General features: G+C 41.3%; 1 protein-coding gene across 1 annotated transcript in view; it reads right to left on the reverse strand.

Moving 5' to 3' along the window:
* carf (calcium responsive transcription factor) overlaps window positions 1-20,753 on the reverse strand; it is a 76,156-nt gene that overhangs the window by 30,783 nt on the left and 24,620 nt on the right. The window contains exons 8-11 of the mRNA XM_055637664.1: window positions 20,364-20,448; window positions 16,833-17,042; window positions 11,747-11,843; window positions 9,413-9,566 (exon numbers count right to left, since the gene is read on the reverse strand). Of these exons, the coding sequence (XP_055493639.1) occupies window positions 9,413-9,566; window positions 11,747-11,843; window positions 16,833-17,042; window positions 20,364-20,448 (546 nt within the window). The remainder of the gene's footprint in view (window positions 1-9,412; window positions 9,567-11,746; window positions 11,844-16,832; window positions 17,043-20,363; window positions 20,449-20,753) is intronic.

Here is a 20,753-nt window from a genome sequence, read left to right on the forward strand (position 1 = left end):
GCATGTCTGGCATTTAACGAGCATTGATGTATATGGTGTAAACTTTCGTCCCAAATATCTTTCGTTATAGGTTGACCTAATTCATTTTCCCATGTGTATCTATATAATTCCATCGATGGTACCTCGTTGTCTAAGAGGGTGTTATAAATATAAGCTATTAATTTTTCAGTGTTAGGATGCTTATTCAAACATTCATCAAGAATTTCTGGTTCCCTAGTCCTATAAACTTGTGTATTAGATTTAACATAATCTCTAATTTGTAGATATCTGAAGAAATTATTTGAGTGCAGTCCATAAATCTGTTGTAACTCTTGAAATGAAAGAAAAATGCCTTTCCTATAAAGATGTCCAATCTTTTTAATTCTGTAATTTTTTCATTGTGTGAAACCTTTATCCAATATGGATGGTTTGAATAAAGGAGGAATACAATGGGAAGACATAGTGGTATATTATCCAATTTTAAAGCTTTTTTTAAAATTGTTTCCAAATTCGTATTCCACTATGTATTATAGGGTTTTCCCTATAGGTTTTTTTGTACAGTTTTGTGGGAGCAAATATAATCTAACCAATTTCAAAAGGTAAACAGTCTTCCTTTTCCATCCTCAACCAATCTGGTTGCTGATCCATTTCTTCCAGCCAGAAATTCATATTTTTAATGTGGACTGCCCAAAAATAAAACAATAAAATCAGTATTTTGCTGACGAAATCAGTATTTTTACACGGTGCCATTTTGCTGAAAAAAAAGTTTTTTTTTAATGTGCGGTTATACCCATGTTAGAGTACAAGAATGCACAACTTTGCTACCAATTGACATATCTTCTACGCTCCTTCCATCTCTTTGTACACTGCTGTTTGAACGGCTGCTTCCTGCTTTTAGCACCAGATGATTATGTAGAAGCCATTTTGGAAGCCTCCCTCTCTCGCTCTCGCCTTCCTCTCTTTCCCTCCCTCCCTCCCTCTCTCTCCCCTTTCCCTCCCTCCCTCCTTCCTTTTTTTCTCCCTCCCTCTCTTATTCCCTCCCTCCCTCTCTCCTTTTCCCTCCTCGAACAGTCTGCGACCCACAGCGCTGTGGCCATAGCGCTATGTGTTAAGCCCATAGCGCTATGTATAAAGGCTAGCGCTCCAGCTGATAGCGCTATAATTAGAACCAATAGTGCTGTTTGTTTAAGTTACCACTCGCTAAACTGACAGCGCTGTGTAAACCTGTAGCGGGACAGGTAGATCAAAGCTTACAAAAATAATCATCCAGATCTTGAAAATGAAAATACTAATAGATTTAATCTGCTATAATTTTTAGAGTTACTGTATGTCTTTTTATAACCTTGCATTTTTTAAGCAGTAAGATGAAACAGAGAGTCGGGCCGATTTAAAAAAAAATCCGTATTTTACAAAGAAAATCCATACATCTGTATTCTTATCGCATTTCCATACAAAATTACGGAAAATACGTACTACTTGGCAGCTCTGATACAGGCATTTGGATGGTAGGGCTGATATGGGATAGTCAGCATGGTTTTGTACGTGGGAGGTCGTGTCTCACAAATCTGATTCATTTTTTTGAAGACGTGACCAAAAAGGTTGATGAGGGCAGAGCTGTACATGTTGTATACATGGACTTCAGTAAGGCGTTCGACAAGGTTCTACATGGTCGGTTGCTCTGGAAAGTTAGATCATATGGAATCCAAGAAGAGATAACTGAATGGATAGTAACTTGACTCTATGGAAGGAAGCAGAGGGTAATGGTGGAAGATTGCTTCTCAGACTGGAGGCCTGTGACTAGTGGTGTGCCTCAGGGTTCGGTGCTGGGCCCGTTACTGTTTGTCATCTACATCAATGATTTGAATGAGAACATACAGGGCAAGATTAGCAAGTTTGCTGATGATACAAAAGTGAGTGGTTTTGCAGATAGTGAAGATGGTTGTGAACGATTGCAGCAGGATCTGGATCAATTGGCCAGGTGGGCGGAGAAATGGTTGATGGAATTTAATACAGAGGAGTGTGAGGTGTTGCATTTTGGGACGCCGAATAAGGGCAGGACCACTAAATAGTAGGCCTCTGGGTAGTGTTGTAGAGCAGGGGGATCTAGGTATACAGGTTCATGGTTCTTCGAAGGTCGAGTCGCAGGTAGATAAGGTGGTCAAAAAGGCTTTTGGCACTGTGGCCTTCATCAGTCAGAGTATTGAGTATAGAAGTTGGGAGGCCATGTTGCAGTTGTATAAGACGTTGGTGAGACCGCATTTAGAATATTGTATTCAGTTCTGAGCACCATGTTATAGGAAAGATGTTGTCAAGCTTGAAAGGGTTCACAGAAGATTTACGAGGATGTTGCCAGGACTAGAGGGTGTGAGCTATAGGGAGAGATTGAGTAGGCTTGGTCTCTATTCCATGGAGCACAGGAGGATGAGGGGTGATCTTATAAAGGTATACAAAATCATGAGAGGAATAGATCAGGTAGATGCACAGAGTCTTTTGCCCAGAGTAGGGAAATCAAGGACCAGAGGACACAAGTTCAATGTGAAGGGGAAAAGATTTAATAGGAATCCAAGGGGTAACTTTTTCCACACAGAGGGTGGTGGGTGTATGGAACATGCTGCCAGAGGAGGTAGTTGAGGCTGGGACTATCCCATTGTTTAAGAAAGTTAGACAGGAACATGGATAGGACAGGTTTGGAGGGATATGGACCAAGCGCAGGCAAGTGGGACTATTGTAGCTGGGACAATGTTGGCCGGTGATGGCGTGTTGGGCCAAAGGGCCTGTTTCCACACTGTATCACTCTATGACTCTAGTGCTACAAGGAGAACTGAAGTACAGTGATAATTGGGATAGGCAGACAATTAGAAACATGACAAAATTATTACAACCATGGGAAATAAAGATAGGATATTTATAAAATCTGGAGTGTGTGTGAAGCACACTTATGAGGGTGGAAACCAAATTTGCAACAACAGCATGGCAATTGTGTGTCGTGGAAGACAGTTCACAAAAAAAAGTTAAATTGTTAAGCAAATAAAGATGAGCAGGGAAAAGGAGAGTGTTGACAAGTATAACTAGAAAGAAAGGTTGAGGCACAATCAAATCAATTGTAATTAAGAAACAATGGAGATGTTACAGTGGCTGGCATAAGGTCACCAACTAGCAGGAAGGAGATAGGGAACAGATTTCTAAGAAAAATACCATGTATTTAATAATGTAATTAGTAATAATAAAAACCCATGATGGGCCAATGTTGAATTCATCGGCAACTATTTTGGGGGGAGGGGGAGGTTGTGAAGTGTGCTTTGGAGAGTATTCGTTACCTAAATTATTACTTCATATAGTCCCTTCGGCAAGATTTAAAAAAATGGTCAACTGAGAATGCCACAATAAAGGAGCATCTGGAAGAGAGTGATCACACTACAGTAAGGTCCAGGTTACCTAAAGAATTAACAGAAAGGAAGAAGTATAATTGACAAATATATTGCCTTTAAAAAGAAAATGGCATACTAGTAGTCAAAAGATACTTTTAGGAAAGGAAGCTGGACAAAGCGGGGGGGGGGGGGGGGGATAGAATGGAGTCAGTCTATCCCACGACAGAAGGGGGGGGGAAGTTAAATAACAACAACAACAATAATAATAATAATAAACAATAATAATAATAATAATGAAAATGAAGCTAAATATAAGGAATACAAACAAAAAGTAAAAAAAGTTGGGCCATGATTCCGAACTAGAATAGATTGATATCTAACATGAGAGAATGGTGCAATGATGTTTGTCAAATATTTTTTATAAATACAGGAATGATATGCAAACCTCAAGAAGATTTGCTAAATGTACTAGCTTAGGCCAAGCTGGAGTATTATCTCCCATATTGAGTTGCATATTTTAAAAAGCGTGTAGAAATTTTCAGAGGGTATTAGATGTATTAGGGCAACAGCGGTCGAGGTCTAGGGCATGGCAGCCGAGGTCACGGGCGGGGCAGTCGAGATCACGTGCGCAGCGGTCGAGGGTGGGGTTGGCAGAGGATGCCGGAGGTCAGACACGCTGCTGGGAACAAAAGGGGACCCATTGTGGGTGGGCCGCAAAAAATAAAGAGGGACCATTAGGGACTAAATGGAATACTTTGTTACTTTGTCGGTGCTCTATATGTAGCGACTCTTTGCATACCTTGTGTATGCTGAACAAAGATTCTCACTATGACATGTCACATGTGATAATAAAGTTTCATTCATTCATGTTGGTAGAACAGCTGATAAATAACTGTGCAGGCTTTTGGATTTTGAACTCTATGGAGAAGAGTTAAAATCCCACCTTCAGCTGTGGATTTTACATTCAGTTTATAATATCGATTTTTGGAGAAATAAGATAATTAAATAAATTTAGTAAAGGTGACTAAGGAAAACTTTGATTATTAAGGAATCAATAAATCGGATTAGTACAGAAAACTTATATTAAGGGAAAAGATCAGATACGATCTCACTGAATGGCTGATCGGGGGATGGAACCCCTCCAGCTCTTCATTACGTTCTTCCAGTTAGTCAATTTTTGTTCGAAATGTTAACTAAGGTGTCAATAACTTTTGTATTTACACGTTCATATATGATGAAAATATTAGTATCTGATAATATATATTTTGGAATGTCTCATTACAGAACCCTGCCCTATTAAAATTGTCAGTTTAAGTGTGTCAGTTTCTTCCTTTGAAAGAAAGTAATAAAGAAAGCATATGGTATGCTTGCTTTCATAGTTTAGGGCCTTGAGCATAAGAGTCTTGAAGTCATACTGCAGCTTTACAGGATTGTTTAGGTCACATTTGGAGCATGGTGTGCAGTCGTGGTTGCTCCAATATAGGAAGGATGTAGAGGCTTTGCAAAGGGAGCAGTGAAGGTTTACCAACATTATGCCTGGATTAGGAGGTACAGTCCATTCAGAAAGTATTCAGACCCCTTCACATTTTCCACATTTTGTTACATTACAGCATTGTAACTTGGATTAAATCATTTTTTTAATCATCAATCTACACACAATATCCCATAATAAAAAAGTGAAAACAGGTGTTAAGAATTTTTTGCAAAGTACTTAAAAAGAAATAATTGATATATCATTTACATTAGTATTCAGACCCTATGTTCTGTTGAGGCACCTTCGGGAGCGATTATAGCCTCAAGTCTTCTTGGGTATGACGCTACAAACTTGGCACACCTGTATTTGGGTAATTTCATTTCTTCTCTGCAGATCCTCTCAAGCTCTGTCAGGTTGGATGGGGAGCGTCGATGCACAGCTATTTTCAGGTCCCTCCAGAGATGTTCGATCGGGTTCAAGTCCGGGCTCTTGCTGGGCCACTCAAGGACATTCAGTCTTGTCACAAATTCGCTCCTGCGTTATCTTGGTTGTGTGCTTAGGTCGTTGTCCTTTTGGAATGTGAATCTCCGCCCCAGTCTGAGGTCCAGAACGCTCTGGAGCAGGTTTTCATCAAGGATCCCTCTGTACTTTGCTCCGTTCATCTTTCCCTCGATCCTGAATAGTCTCCCAGTTCCTGCCACTGAAAAACATCCCCACAGCACGATGCTGCCACCACCATGCTTCACCGTAGGTATGGTATGGTATTGGCCAGGTGATGAGCGGTGCCTGGTTTCCTCCAGACGTGACGCTTGACATTCAGGCCAAAGAGTTTAATCTTGGTTTCATCAGACCAGAGAATCTTGTTTCTCATGCCTTTTGGCAAACTCCAAGCGGGCTGTCATATGCCTTTTACTGAGGAGTGGCTTCTGTCTGGCCACTCCACCATAAAGGCCTGATTGGTGGAGTGCTGCAGATATAGTAGTGTTTCTGGACGGTGAAGAATCCTGGTGGTTCCAAAGTTCTTCCATTTAAGAATGACGGAGTCCACTGTGCTCTTTGGGACCTGCAAAGCTGCAGACATTGTTTTATACCTTTCTCGACACAATCCTGTCTCGGAGGTCCACGGACAATTCCTTCATCTTCATGGCTCGGTTTTTGCTCTGACATGCACTGTCAACTGTGGGACCTTATATAGACAGGTGTGTGCCTTTCCAAATCATGTCCAATCAATTTAATTTACCACAGGTGGACTCCAATCTTGTAGAAACATCTCAAGAATAATCCATGGAAACTGGATGAACCCAAACTCAATTTTGAGTGTCATGGCAAAGGGTCTGAATACTTATGTAAATGTGATATTTCAGTTATTTCTTCTTAATTAATTTGCAAACATTTCTAAACACCTGTTTTCGGTTTCTTCATTCTGGGGTATTGTGTGTAGATTGATGATACAAAAAAAAGATTTTAATCAATTTTAAAATAAGACTATAACGTAACAAAATGTGGAAAAAGTGAAGGGGTCAGAATACTTTCCAAATGCACTGTATTAGCTATAGGGAGAGGTTGGACAGACTTGGATTGTTTTCTCTGGAACATTGGAGTCCATGCGGTGACCTCATAGAATTATATAAAATTATGAGGCATAGATATAGACAATCAAAATCTTTTTCCTAGGATGGAAGAATCAAATACTGGAGGGCATAGCTTTAAGTTGAGAGGGGTAAAGTTTAAAGGAGATGACTGGGACATTTTGTTTTACACAAAGGGTGGTGATGCCTGGAATTAGCTACGGGGGGTGGTGGTTGTGGCAGATGCAATAGTAACATTTAAGAGAGAGACTATGGATATGTAGAATGGAGACTATGGATTGTTTCCAGGCAGATAAGAGTTGGTCTTGGTTTCATGTTCGGCAAATAAATTGTGGGTCGAAGGGCCTGTTCTTGTGCTGTTTTGTTCGATGTTTTATGTAATCTAGAACCTATCTGCAACTACTTTGGAATCAACTTTTCATGTAACCATTACCATTATTCTTCACTTTTCAGGACTTGAAAGTCAGCATTTATTAGTTTAGTTTACTTTAGAGATACAGAGCGGAAACAAGCCCTTTGGCCCACCAAGTCCACACAGATCTGCCATCCTAACACTATCTACACGCACTAGGGACAATTCACATTTAAACTAAGCCAATTAACCTACAAACCTGTACGTCTTTGGAGTGTGTGAGGAAACCGAAGATCTCAGAGAAAACCCACAGAGGTCACGGGGAGAACATACAAACTGCACAGACAGTACCCATAGCCAGCATTGAATCCGGGCCTCTGCGTTGTGTTGTGTTGCAGCAGCTCTATCGCTGTGCCACTGTTTTAATTTTATAAATTTTAGAAATTAAAACAGTACACATTTATCAAAAGCTCTCTTGGAACTAATTATAGGAGATTTTTAGGAGATTATTTTAGGACTGCCAATGTGCATTTTAGCATTGTCAGTGAAGGGCTAACTGACTTAGGCTATTTATAGGTGACTGCCGGCAACATGTTGAAAATTCAGCAGCGACCAGAAAGATGCTACGACTCTTTGGGCAACTGAGTAGACTACCAACTGGCAACAGTCCAGTCGCCTGTAATCACCTAAAAAATAGCCTAAGTGAGACAGGCCCTATAGATAACTACTACAAGGCCTTTATAATCAATCTGCAAATTTCAATTCGACAAGAACCGGCAGAAAAAAGGCATATTAGAAAACTTAAGCAATGTCAAAAAATATTTATGAACTTCTGCTATAGTTCCAGAATCTTCATAAAATCTTTGAAAAATGTACATTTTGCTAGCACCTTCTGCAAAATGAAACAGCTTGTGCTTGAATTGAATTCCCAATTCCAGTAGTTCTGGCTCAATTGAAAATCAATCAGTAAATTACACTACAAAAGACCAAGAGTTGGCAATCAAATGAATAATAAGGCTTAAGATAGGCACAAAAAGCTGGAGTAACTCAGCGGGTCAGATAGCATCTCTTCTGTTCGAGGCATAGTCGAGTATGGCTGCCCTGCCTGCAGCTGTTTATCCTTTTTTTTATTTTTAGTGTGTTAAAAAGTTTTTGTTTTGGAGGTCTAGTCTTTTTATGTGGGGGGTGGGAAGGGAAAAACTGTATTTCTCAGTGCCGACCTGGTCGGAGATGCGGCTTTCCTCCGAGCCGCATCTTCGTCCCTTCCTCGCGGCCTACCAACGGGACTGGAGCGGCATTTCCTGCCGGGACCGGCCAGAACCTCAGTTTCAGCAGCGGTGCAGCGCTGAAGCACCATCGCGCAGCGGGCGATGCCTTACCCGGGTCACCGTGTGGTAAGTTCCGGATTGGTGTATGTGACAATAAATGTCCTTTGTCCTTCGAGAAAAGGAATAGGTGGCGGTTTGGGTCAAGACCCTTCTTCAGACTGAGGGTCAGGAGAAAGGGAAACAAGAGATATGGACCGCGATGAAGAGATATACAGAACAAATTAATTAAAAATATGCAAAAAAGGAACAGTAATAGAGGAAAGGCCATTGTTAGCTATTTGTTAGGTGAGAACGAGTACGGGCAATGAGACTCAATAGGCCGATTTTGAAACTGGTACGACTTGGGTGGGGAGGGATGGAGTGGGGAATGCGGGGGTTACTTGAAGTTAGAGAAGTCAATATTCATACCACTGGGTTGTAAGCAGCCCAAGCAAAATATATGATGCTGTTCCTCCAATTTCTGTTTGGTCACTCACTCTGACATCGGAGGAGGCCTAGGACAGAAAGGTCAGTGTGGGAATGGGAAGGGGAATTGAAATGTTTGGCAACCAGGAGATCATCTAGGTCCAGGCAGACTGAGAGAAGATGTTCACAGAAACGATCATGCAGTCTATGCTTGGTCTCGCCGATGTATAGGAGACCACACCTTCAACAACGGATATCGTAGATGAGATTGGTGGAGGTGCAAGTGAACCTCTGCCTAACCTGAAAGGATGTCGGGGTCCTTGGACAGAATCGAGGGAGGAGGTATAGGTGTTGCATCTCCTGTGATTGCAGGGGAAGGTACCTGGGTGGGAAGGGATGAGTTAAACATAATGAGGCTCCCTCCCGCTGGCTCCTCGAGGACCTGAGTCACTCTTATCAAAAAAATTCTGCTTGTGGATAGGAATTTTAAATTGATTAACTCATTGTGACTATGTACAGAATTGCTTCACTTGAGTCTGACTGAAATCTCACAATTTTGCTAACAGAGTCAGACACAAACGGTTTATTTCCCAGACAAGAACAGTCAGATCATTGTGCCTTAACCCTAGATGTGCCACCACAATTCAGTGTGATAAAGTACATCAGTGTAAATTTTGTACAAATGCATTTTTATGCTGACAGTAAGTGAATCCATAAGATTATGTCATTGACTAGAGAAACTAATTTTCATCAAGAGTTCAAAAAGACATTCCTGTCTCATTTTGCAGCGATACTGAAGGAGCTTTAAGAAAATGGCGACTAATTACAGGTAGGGCAAAATGTCGCAACTATGTACTCAATGACAAATTGGGGCAAATTAATCGTGAACCATTCTTTGACCCATAGAACATCCCTACCTGACAACTCCGCCTAGATCAAATCCATTCTTCTTCAGCATATTAAAAGCTTTTTCCTGCTCTTGCCGAATAACTTTCTTATCAATTTTAGGATCTGTGGGAACCCTGTATTCTGGAAATTTCCGTACTTTTTTAATGTAGATTCTGCAACAGAATAACAGTAAAAATATAGGTTTAGTTACAAGCCATCAGAAATTAAAAAATATATCATTGACTATCTTCTGCAAATGAATGCATTTTCCATACATCACAAAACTAAACCCAGATTAAGAACAGGGTAATTATTGCAGGTCAAAATCTCTCTAATATTCTCATTTGTGATAAGATGTATTAGCCCTTGAAATTACATATCAAGTTTCATACTGCGTCTTAATTTGTGTCTTCCGAAGAACCTTCGTGTTATTGCTAGGTTCATATTAGAAATGCAGGTTTGAGGTCGAGTCTGGAGGTAAGTATTTTTTTAAAGAAACTACAGCAAAACACTAAATGCTGCTGGAACTCAGCTGATCAGGGAGCATCTGTGTAGGGATAAAGAGGTCACTGCTATTTATTCTACATGTCCTGCCAGAGTTAGTTTCCCAAAATGCATTACCTCTCTCTCGCCTGGATTAAATTCCATCTGCCACCACTCTGCCCAACTTTCCAACTGGTCTGGTCTTCATCCTGCTCTATCCTTAGACAACCTTCTTTGCTATCTACGACTCCTTCAATCTTTGTGTTGTCTGAAAAATTATTAATGCACCGAGCTAATTTTAAGGTCATGTCACAAGGAAAAGGAGTAATTAGGCCATTCGGCCCAGCAAGTCTACTCCGCCATTCAATCATGGTTGATCTATCTCTCCCTCCTAACCCCATTCTCCTGCCTTCTTCCCATAACCTCTGACACCCGCACTAATCAAGAATCTAACTATCTCTGCCTTAAAATGTGTTTTTTTACCTGTAACCAAAAATTATCAGTTTGATTGGGCTTTAACCTTCTGTTCCAGCCTACTACACAGGACTTAGTAAAAAGATTTAATGACATCCATGTAAACCAGTTTATCTGTACAGCCTTTATCAATTTTCTTAGTTTAAGGATTTTTTTTACCACAGAAAATTATAAGAATATGAAAGCTGTGTTAGAGCTGGGGATTGAGGCAATGCATTTAAAGAGAAACTTGAAATGGGTTAGGAGAAAATAATTAAAGCAGACAAAGCTCATATGGACCACAGCCAATATAAGATGAATTTGGATCTGTTTTTTTCCCCACTGAAGCCAGACAAAATGTTGCAGTTAGTAAAGCTGCGTTCTCTCCAAACTCCTCTACCAGCTGCTTCTTCACAGCATTAGCATCCAGCGTTCAAGCCTTACTTATTGAGTATCTGTGTGAAGTTTATATGGTATCCTTAAGACCACATGCTGTACTGTTCAAAGTTCATTTTAAGTATGTGGATTAAATACTGGCCTTATCAGCAATGTCCATCCCCTTAAGATTATCTATGCTCATTTGAGAATTTTGAGAGCAAGATTGCCAATTCTTTGACCAACAATATCTCTTTTCCATTACCGACCAAGAGAAATGAATGCAAACTTTTAACCCAACTTACATTAAAGGACCATAGCAGTTTGAGTAGCATTATCATTTGTACAATTGGAACTATAGTGCACTTAAGACGCCTGAAACCCATAAATGTCATAATCTTATCATGAATTAATCCGTTTCATTCAAGTTAAAAGTGATCATACATTTCTTCCATTATATGTGTTGTATTCAAGAGGTGTTCTCAGCAGCGTGCTACACCGGTATCTTTTTGTTTTTTTGGCCTTATAAAAGTGTTTTTTTGAGATATTCTCCTGTTTTTTTTTCTTGGCTTCCTGAACTCCTTTTCACAGCGGCCTACCTACCTTGGTCCAAATTGGATCGACCATTCCAGCAGCCATGACACAATGGCCCTCGCGGGGCTGGCGAGCCAGGGGGTCGGCGTTTAGCCCGGAAATACTGATCGTTATCAAGCGGACTCCCAACACTAAGCAAACCTGATAGCATTCCTGACTGCCCGGCTCAGCCTGTGGACTCTGGGAGCTGCAACAGGTTCTGCTCCAGCTTCAATTGAACATCGGGCCACCCGGGGCGGCGACTGCGGGTGTCGGAAGACCACTGGACGGAAACAACTGGTGGCCTTGTTTGGCTTGGACTTCTGTGTTTGTGCTTTTTTTTAATTCAATTTCAATTTTATTTTTAATATGTTTTATTATTTATGTATTATTTATTTATTTTTGTGATTTTTTTTTATGATACTGCCTGTAAGGGAAATTCATTTTGTTGTCTCAAATTGAGACAATGACAATAATGCCAGTGGCCTTATAATGTTGATTTGAGATATTCTCCTGTTCAGTTTTCTTGGGCTGAACTCCTTTTCGCCTTGGTACAAATTGGCATTCCCAATGGCCCTACTTCCTGTATACAAACTGATCAAGTATCAAGCAGACCCATAACTACCAACGTATTTCTTCATCTTTTTCAACATGTGCTTATCTGGCTTAGGAACACACAAAGTTGAACTGGTGGCTTGTTGGCTTGGAATCAGATGACTTGTTGGCTTGGAATTAGGTGCTGCGCAGAAGTTATCCATACGAAAACCTTAACATGGTCCATGTTAATACTCCATATAAAACTTTCCCCCATACTACCAACGTATTTCTTCACCTTTTCCACATGTACTTATCTGGCTTACCAACAAAGTTGAATTGGTAGTGCATCATTCTGGTTTGGATCCAGAAATTTCATGTACTTTTACTTTCAAACTTTGTTTGAACGCACTAAGTTCTTTGGGTGACCAACCTGATATCTCCTATTTCCTTCGCTCCATAGATGCTACCTCACTCGCTGAGTTTCTCCAGCATTTTTGTCTACCTTTGATTTTCCAGCGTCTGCAGTTCCTTCTTAAACAACCTGATATCCTAATCACTTTAAATTAAATTAAATTCTCCCAATCATTATGGTGAACTTAAAAAGAGAAATAGAGTTAATGTTGTAGGTCAAAAAAAGGCTTCGACCGGAGATGTTAAATTTGTTTCTCTTTCCACAGATGCTGCCTGGTTTTCTAAGATTTCCAGCACTTGCAGTTGTTTTTTTTTTAAATATTCATTCAGATTAATTTGGATCATTTTCCCCCTCTGCAATTTTTGTGGCCAGTCATCAGCATCAATCAGATCTGTAACACGAGGAACATTAATGTTCATGATCAAAACTAAAATTGGGTCAAGGACTTGGTTAGATACTCTCAAGAGGAGCTGGATGTTCAAACAGTTTTTTGAATGAAAGGAAATACAAAGGGAAATAGCAGCAGTTCTGAATGTCTTTCAAAGAATTTTGGAGTAAAAGTTGAGAGAGGGAATAAATGATAACAATAAACCAGGATGCCTAAGATTAATAGGCATAACATAAATATTAATTCAGAAAGTTAGCAGGTTGATTAAAGATAATTGTTATACCTTTGCAAAAGCATATCTGACAAATTTAATAAAATACTTTTGACAACCAAAGCGGTACTAATAAGGAAACCAGAGATGACAATGTGGTGATTTTCAAAAGGTGAAAACAAGTTTCTGAAGAAGGAGTTTTACCAGTTTTGTGTTTAAGTGCAAGAAAGATGTAGAGAAGCTAACAGTGTAGATGTGATGTTAATCTTAATTTTATGAAAATGTGTGTTAACGAACCAAAAAGAGTAACAACCATGCTCCACACAAACTATCAATAGCTCATTTACATTAATTGCACATTAATCTTATATTTTATTCTCCCGCACATTCGTTCATAAGTCATAGGAGCATATTTAGGCCATCGAGTCTACACCGCCATTCAATCATGGCAGATTTATCTTTCCCTCTCAACACCATTCTCCAGCCTTCTTCCTGTAAACTTCAACACCCTTACTAATCAAGAACCTGGCAATCTCCACTTTAAAAATACCCAATGACTTGTCCTCAACAGCCACCTGGGGGTGGCAATGTATTCCACATTCACGACCTCTGGCTAAATAAATTCCTCCTCATCTCCTTTCGAAAGGTATGTCCTGTCATTCTGAGGCTGTGCATCTCTGGTCCTAGACCCACTAGTTGAAACATCCTCTTCACATCCACTCTCTCCAGGCCTTTCATTATTTGGTAAGTTTCAATGAGGTCCCTCCTCATCCTAAATTCCAGCGAGTACAGGTCTAGAGTCATCAAACGCTCATCACACGTTAACTCAATCATGCCCGGGATTATTCTCATAAACCTCCTCTGGACCCTCTCCAACGCCACCACATTCCTCCTCAGATACGGGCCCCCAAAAGTGTTCACAATACTCCAAATGTCGTCTGACGATGGCCTTCTAAAGCCTCAGCATTACATCCCTGTTTTTATATTCCAGTCCTCTCAAAATGAATCCTAACATTGAATTTCCCTTCCTTACAGCCGATTCTACCTGCAAATTAACCTTTTGGGAGTCCTGCACTCGCACTCTAGTCCCTATGCACCTCTAATTTCTGAATCCTCGCCCATTTAAAAAATAGTCTATGCCTTTATTCCTACTACCAAAATGCATGAATGCACACTTTGCTATGCTGTCTTCCACCTGCCACTTTTTTGCCCATTCTCACAACCTATCCATGTCCTTCTGCATACTCCCTGTTCCTTCTATTTACATGCCCCTCCACTTATCTTAATATCATCTGCATACCCTGCCCCAAAGCCTTCAATTCCCTCATCCAAATCATTGATATACAACGTGAAGCGGCAACACTGGACCCAGCTAGTACACCACTAGGCACGGGCGCCAACCAGATAAAAAACCTTTATTCACACTCTTTGCCTTCTACCATTCATGCTAGTATTTTCCCTCCATCTGGCCCTCATCTTCTTTAGCAGCTTCATATGCAGCACCTTTTAAGAGCCCTACTGAAAATCCAGATAAACACAATCTACTGACTCTATACTGTCTATTCTTCTTTGTCTATTCTGCTATTTACTTTCTCAAAGAATTCCAACAGATTTATCAGATCTCGCCTTCACAAAATCATGTTGTCTTCGGCCTATTACCATCAACCGCCCCCAGATTCTACCACTCGCCTACCCAATAGGATCACTTTACAGTAACCAATTAACCTATCATATCCTGACTCTCATGGCTATCTAGACTACACTTCTTCCCACCCTGCTTCCTGTAAGGACTCCATCCCCTACTCCCAATTCCTCTGTCTATGCCGCATCTGCTCCCAGGATAAGGTGTTCCACACCAGGGCATCGGAACGGGGAACGGGGGTTCCCCTCTTCTACCATAGATGAGGCTCTCACCAGGATTTCTTCTATACCCCGTGACACTGCTCTCTCTCCCCATCCCTCCACTTGCAACTAGGGCAGTGTCCCCCTAGCCCTCACCTTCCACCCTACCAGCCGTCACATACAACAAATAATCCTCCGTCATTTTCGCCACCTCCAACGTGACCCCACCACTCGCCACATCTTCCCATTTCCTCTCCTGTCCATTTTCCGCAGAGACCGCTCCTTCCGTAACTCCCTGGTCCATTCGTCCCTTCCCACCCGAACCACCGCTTCTCCTGGCACTTTCCCTTGCAACCGCAAGAAATGCTACACTTGTCGCTTTACCTGCCCCCTTGACTCCATGCAAGGACCCAAGCAGTCTTTCCAGGTGCGACAGAGGTTCACCTGCACCTCCTCCAACCTCATCTATTGCATCCGCTGCTCTCGGTGTCAGCTGTTCTACATCGGTGAGACCAAGCGTAGGCTTGGCGATCGCTTCGCCGAACACCTCCGCTCGGTTCGCAATAACCAACCTGATCTCCCGGTGGCTCAGCACTTCAACTCCCCCTCCCATTCCAAATCCGACCTTTCTGGCCTGGGCCTCCTCCATGGTCAGAGTGAGGACACCGGAAATTAGAGGAGCAGCACCTCCTATTTCGCTTGGGCAGTTTCTACCCACGCGGTATGAACAATGACTTCTCTAATTTCAGGTAGTCCTTACTGTCTCCTCCCCTTCTCAGCTCTCCCTCTTCCTTTCTTTCACTTTAGCTTAGTACACATGACAATAATAAAACAATACAAACCAATACTAATAACAAATATACTTTAAGTGATAAATCATTGAGTCACTTAGGGGCTGCAATAAGCTAAAAATACTGAAATATTAGGTTCATGAGTAAAAATACAAGCTCAAAGAAGAGATTACCATGCATATGCAAAGAATAATGTTTAATCTACAAAAGCAATTTACCAGCCAGTTAAAACAACTTCATTAAATACTGAGCATTCCTTTTAAGAATAATGTCAAAGCCATCAAGAAGGAGATAAAGAAATGTTGATGTGAATGTAAACAGCCAATGATGAATCTATAGCAAAAGATGTGGTTGTTTATACCAAAAACATTTTAGGAAAATATGATAAAGCTCTTCAAAATTATGAAATTTTACTACTGAGGATTAGATTAGATTAGATTAGATTGTTTTCTCTAGAAGATCAGAGGTTGTGGGGAGATGATGGAAGTGTATAAAGTTATGAGGCATAGATCGGGTAGACAGTCAGAACCAGTTTCCCAAGGTGGAAATGTCCAACACTAGAGGACATAGTTATAATGTGAGAGGAGGAAAGTTTAATGGGGATGTGCTGGGCAGTTTTTTTTTTTTTTTTTTACACAGAGTGCGTGTTGGGGGGATGAGTGCTGGAACGCACTGCCAAGGTTGGTAGTGGAAGCCAATTCAATATTGGGTTCAAGAGTCTTTTGGAAAGACACATGGAAGTGCAGGGAATAGACCGATGTGGATCATATACAGACAGATTTGATCAGTTTAACTTAGTAACATGTTCGGCGCTAACATTGTGGGCCTGTTCCTGTACTGTACTGTTCTATGTTAAGTAAAAAAGAAAAAAATGTATTGGTTGGCACTGGTACTGGATGGCATAAAATCATCACAATCAAAATGAAGAGGGAGGTCAAAAAATATCTTTCATGCAGCAGATTGATAAGATCGTATCCAAATCAGAATACAAAACCAATCTTAAAGAAAAAGGATAAAAAAACAAAACTTTTTTTGGAGGATATGGGAATAAAATTAAACGGGCAGTTATTTTACAAAACCGGTACATACACTGAGTGGAATAAGTTCCTTTGGCCTTACAAAATTCTATTCCAATGTAGGATGAAGAATAATCAACCTTCTGCACTCAAATTCAACATATTTAGGATAATAATATTAGATAACGTCCAGTACTCCAATGTTTAGGAAATACAATGTGAAGTGAGATTGAACAGGAAAAATTATGAACGAGAATAAAAGATATATGAAATGAGCCAAGGGAATTTAAAACATTTTCAAAATGTTAAACATAATTATCTGATAACTGTCAACAAAACATTTCTCTGGTGGTAATTGGGCGTTTTACAATGAGTATTCTATTCTGACCTGCGTTCACGAATGGAATTCCATCATATGGGACATACTGGGATTTCCACATCAGTCTGGTGGCAGGTTTGGCAGGGCTCGGAGACTGCCTTGTTCCCCACACACTTTGCGTTTGTTGTTTGTGGACCGTTAATATATTTTCCAATTCAGTTTCACTCTCACAATATCCACGGTAAGAATCTCCAATTTTCTAGAATAATGAATTTAAACACAATGATGAGATGGGTCCTCTTTAGACGGTTTATTGGTATTTATGTTTTCTTCTCTGCACTCCAATTCTTTCCGCTATCTGTTATGTTACAATGCTATCAGGCTACGGCCATGTTGTAATTGGACCATATCTTGAACACTGCATTGAGCTTTGAGCACCAGCCGGAAAGTAAAACATTTAAACTCTGAACTAAGAACAAAAACTAATGAATAACATTGTCAGTATCTGTGACCTGAAATGCTAACTCTGTTCCCTTTTCCATAAATGCTAACTGGCATTGCGAACTATTCCAACATTTTCTGGTCTTACTTCAAATTGCCAGCATCTGCAGTTTTTATATTTCCATCTAATCGCTGATCTGCATTAAACAATGAACACAGAATGAGACGCTACAACACTAGTGGGCTGAAGGGCCCGCTCCTGTACTATACTGACATTGCATAATCCTATACGTTTTGTTTGGTATTAACTGCAGGTATTTTTAATTAGGCCATGGCTAAAGGCTAAAGGCCAGGAAGGAGTAAAAATCGAAGGACAAATAACAGGTAAATGGCAGCAAGTAAAAAGACAGTCACAAATTTTGATGAGTAAAATAATCTAACAAATAGCCACTTTGTGTCTAACAGTAACAATATCAAGAAAAACATGGGGCTATTTAAACCAACCTAGCTTGGGTTAAACTATTCCTTTACTCTTGTTCAGGCTCCTACAAGGAATATTAGAAAGAAAAATGCCTAAACAAAATTGTCTAAATACTGCAATAACATTAAATATTCCAGCACTAAACTTACACAAAACTAAAATATTTATGCAAATTAACATGAAGCCAACAGAGTCACATTTAAACACTCACTCCATGAGATTGTGCACAAACTAGTTGGATAAGCTATTAGACATTTTACTCTCAAGAGACATGAAAGAAATGTTGGAGCTCCCTTTCCATATCTAGTTAAAGGAATTTCAGGCACAGCATGGGTCCAAGAGAACCAGAGAGACCGACAGTCTATTTTCCTATTAGTGTAGACACAATACTATCCCCCGATTCTAGTCTGAAGAAGGGTCTCGACCCAAAACGTCACCCATTCCTTCTCTCCAGAGATGCTGCCTGCCCTGCTGACTTACTCCAGTATTTTGTGTCTATCTTCGGTTTAAACCAGCATCTGCAGTTCCTTCCTGCACAGTACTATCCCTATTTGGGACAGCAGAAACAGCATATATTCCTCCAAATCATTACACAAATTGACAGAACATTTTAAGATAAATTTTGAAAACATGAAATAAAACAGATGGGAAAACAGCACCAAAAAAGCAATAAATACATAAACAATTTCTGTCAGAAATCTTCCAAGTTCACTACCAGATCATTAATTTTTTGAAGAATAAACTTCAAAAGTATATACAGGTGCACAACCTTTTATCGGACAGCCTTGGGACCAGACACTTTTCGTAATTTGGAATTTGTCGGTCTTCGGAATGGAAATTTTTTAGCGTAGATTTTAATGGCTGGCTCGGTGGTAGAGTGCCCGGCTCATATCCTCAAGGTCGCGAGTTTGCGCCTTGATCCCGGCAGTTCCTCGGTCGCGAGTTTGAGTCTTCAATGTAGTTTTTTCTTGCAGAATAAATGTCTGTATGAAATGCAGTGTGTTGAATGAATTCCTGAATTTGTAAATGTGACCGCAGCATTGAATCACCTCCCGCACTCATGTCACCCTAGCGGGGCTACATGCCCTTAGGCGGCCTAAGGCGACATTTTCACACTCTTATATCCGTGTGGAGCAGAGGCGCCAAACGTGAGCTTTGGTGTGCAGACGACATCCTGGAAAAAATGTCTGGTTTCTTCCAGGTAGGCGATATACCCTCCACTTCTCTTTTATGAAGGTGATTTAGTTCCCCTTTCTTCCAGGACCGACCCGAGGTTCCGCTGTCACCTCTGCGGGCCACCCTCGGTGAACGCTCACTCAACTTTGTCTTGGGATTCCTACTCTCCCACGCAATGTACCCTCACCTCTTTTATGAATGGGGATTTAGTTCCCCTTTCGTCAAGGACCGACCGGAGGTTCCGCTGTCACCTCTGCGGGCCGCCCTCGGTGAACGTCCTGTCTCCCTGTCCCTGGGATAGCAGGGGGCGATCAAACAGCACAATATCCCCCTCCCCCTCCAACTCCAGAGGAATCCGCTCCCCGATGGGCCACTACGGCGACAAGTGGCAGTTCGCCCACAGCCCGAGCTGCGCGACCCCAAGAACAAGACGCACCTTGCGCACCAGCAGCAGCTGCCCCTCTGGAGTTGGAGCGGGGCTGGACTGGAGTTGCTGATCTGGGATCTCCGTGCTTGCAGTGGGCCTGGGGGTCGGTGTCCCGATGAGGGGGCACAGCTCGGGCTGTGGGCGAACTGCCACTTGTCGCCGTAGCGGCCCATCGAGGAGCGGCTTCTGGTGGTCCCGATGTCTCCCGCTAGTTTGCAGTTTTCCTCTGGAGTTGGAACGGGGCTGGGCTGCTGCTGGCTGTGGGTCTCTGGGATCTCCGTGCTTGCAGTGGGCCTGGGGGTCGGTGTCCCGTTGTCCCTGACGTCTCTGGTGACTGGCATTGCCGACGTGAAGACAGTGCAAAGCCCCCACGCCGGTGCAATGGGCAGGGAGCTGGAGAGGGGAGGGAAGGGGTCACACACATGGCCGGGAAGCAGAGGGGTGTAGGTGGGGTGAAACTGAAGGGAGCGACAATTTGCTGCTCCCTGCCCGCTGAGTTAAAAAGTTCCCACGCAAGACTCACGATACACTGTGTATCGTGAGTCTACCGTGGGAACTTTTTAACTCAGCGGGCAGACAGCAGCATATTGTCAATTATTAACCCTCCCGCGCAATATACCCTCACCTTCTCTTTTATGAATGGGGATTTAGTTCCCCTTTCTTCGAGGACCGACCGGAGGTTCCGCTGTCACCTCTGCAGGCCGCCCTCGGTGAACGTTTTCAAGGACCTTTTTTCAAGGACTGAAAAAATGTCCGCTATTCGGAGGTTTTCGTTATTTGGATCTTCGGATAAAAGGTTGTGCACCTGTATATCAAAAAAAATGTCTTAAATTTGCTTTGCTTTTTGTTCATGATCAAAATCTGCAGCCTATTGAAGGATTGAAAATTATAAAAGGTAATCTTTAAAATATCTGATCTCAGACTGAAGCACCAACAATTGTTCTAAAAATGTATATTGTAATTAAGGGATATAAATTATTTGAAAGTCACATTGCTGCAATAGAAATCAACAAGGCAAACATTTAGTGGAGATCATATACAATTAGTTAATCAACCTCACAGCTCCGAAGTCTTCTTGCCCAGGCAGGGGAGTTGTGAGGCAGTGGTTGAAACGGGACAGAAAAGGTGTCTTCAACCATTCTGAAATACAAAAAACGTTTACCTTTTTTTTTAAAAAGCTATTTAGTAATATAATTGAATTATATATTCAGGAATTGTAAAACTATTAAACAGAGGCAAAAAAGACAGAATAAAGAAGTGACTTCATTGCAGCGAGGCTACAAAAGATAAATAAATTCTATTTGCTATTGCTAACATCGCCAAATTTCGAGGACATTCAATTTCACTAAAGTTGTGCATCCTCCAAGTGACATTGTATGTTAACAGTAAACTCTAACCACCCACCATCATGAAGTGCTTCGAGAGACTGGCACACATTAAATCCA

Source organism: Leucoraja erinacea, chromosome 7, assembly GCF_028641065.1.
Source record: "Leucoraja erinacea ecotype New England chromosome 7, Leri_hhj_1, whole genome shotgun sequence".
Taxonomy (NCBI): Eukaryota; Metazoa; Chordata; class Chondrichthyes; order Rajiformes; family Rajidae; genus Leucoraja; species Leucoraja erinaceus.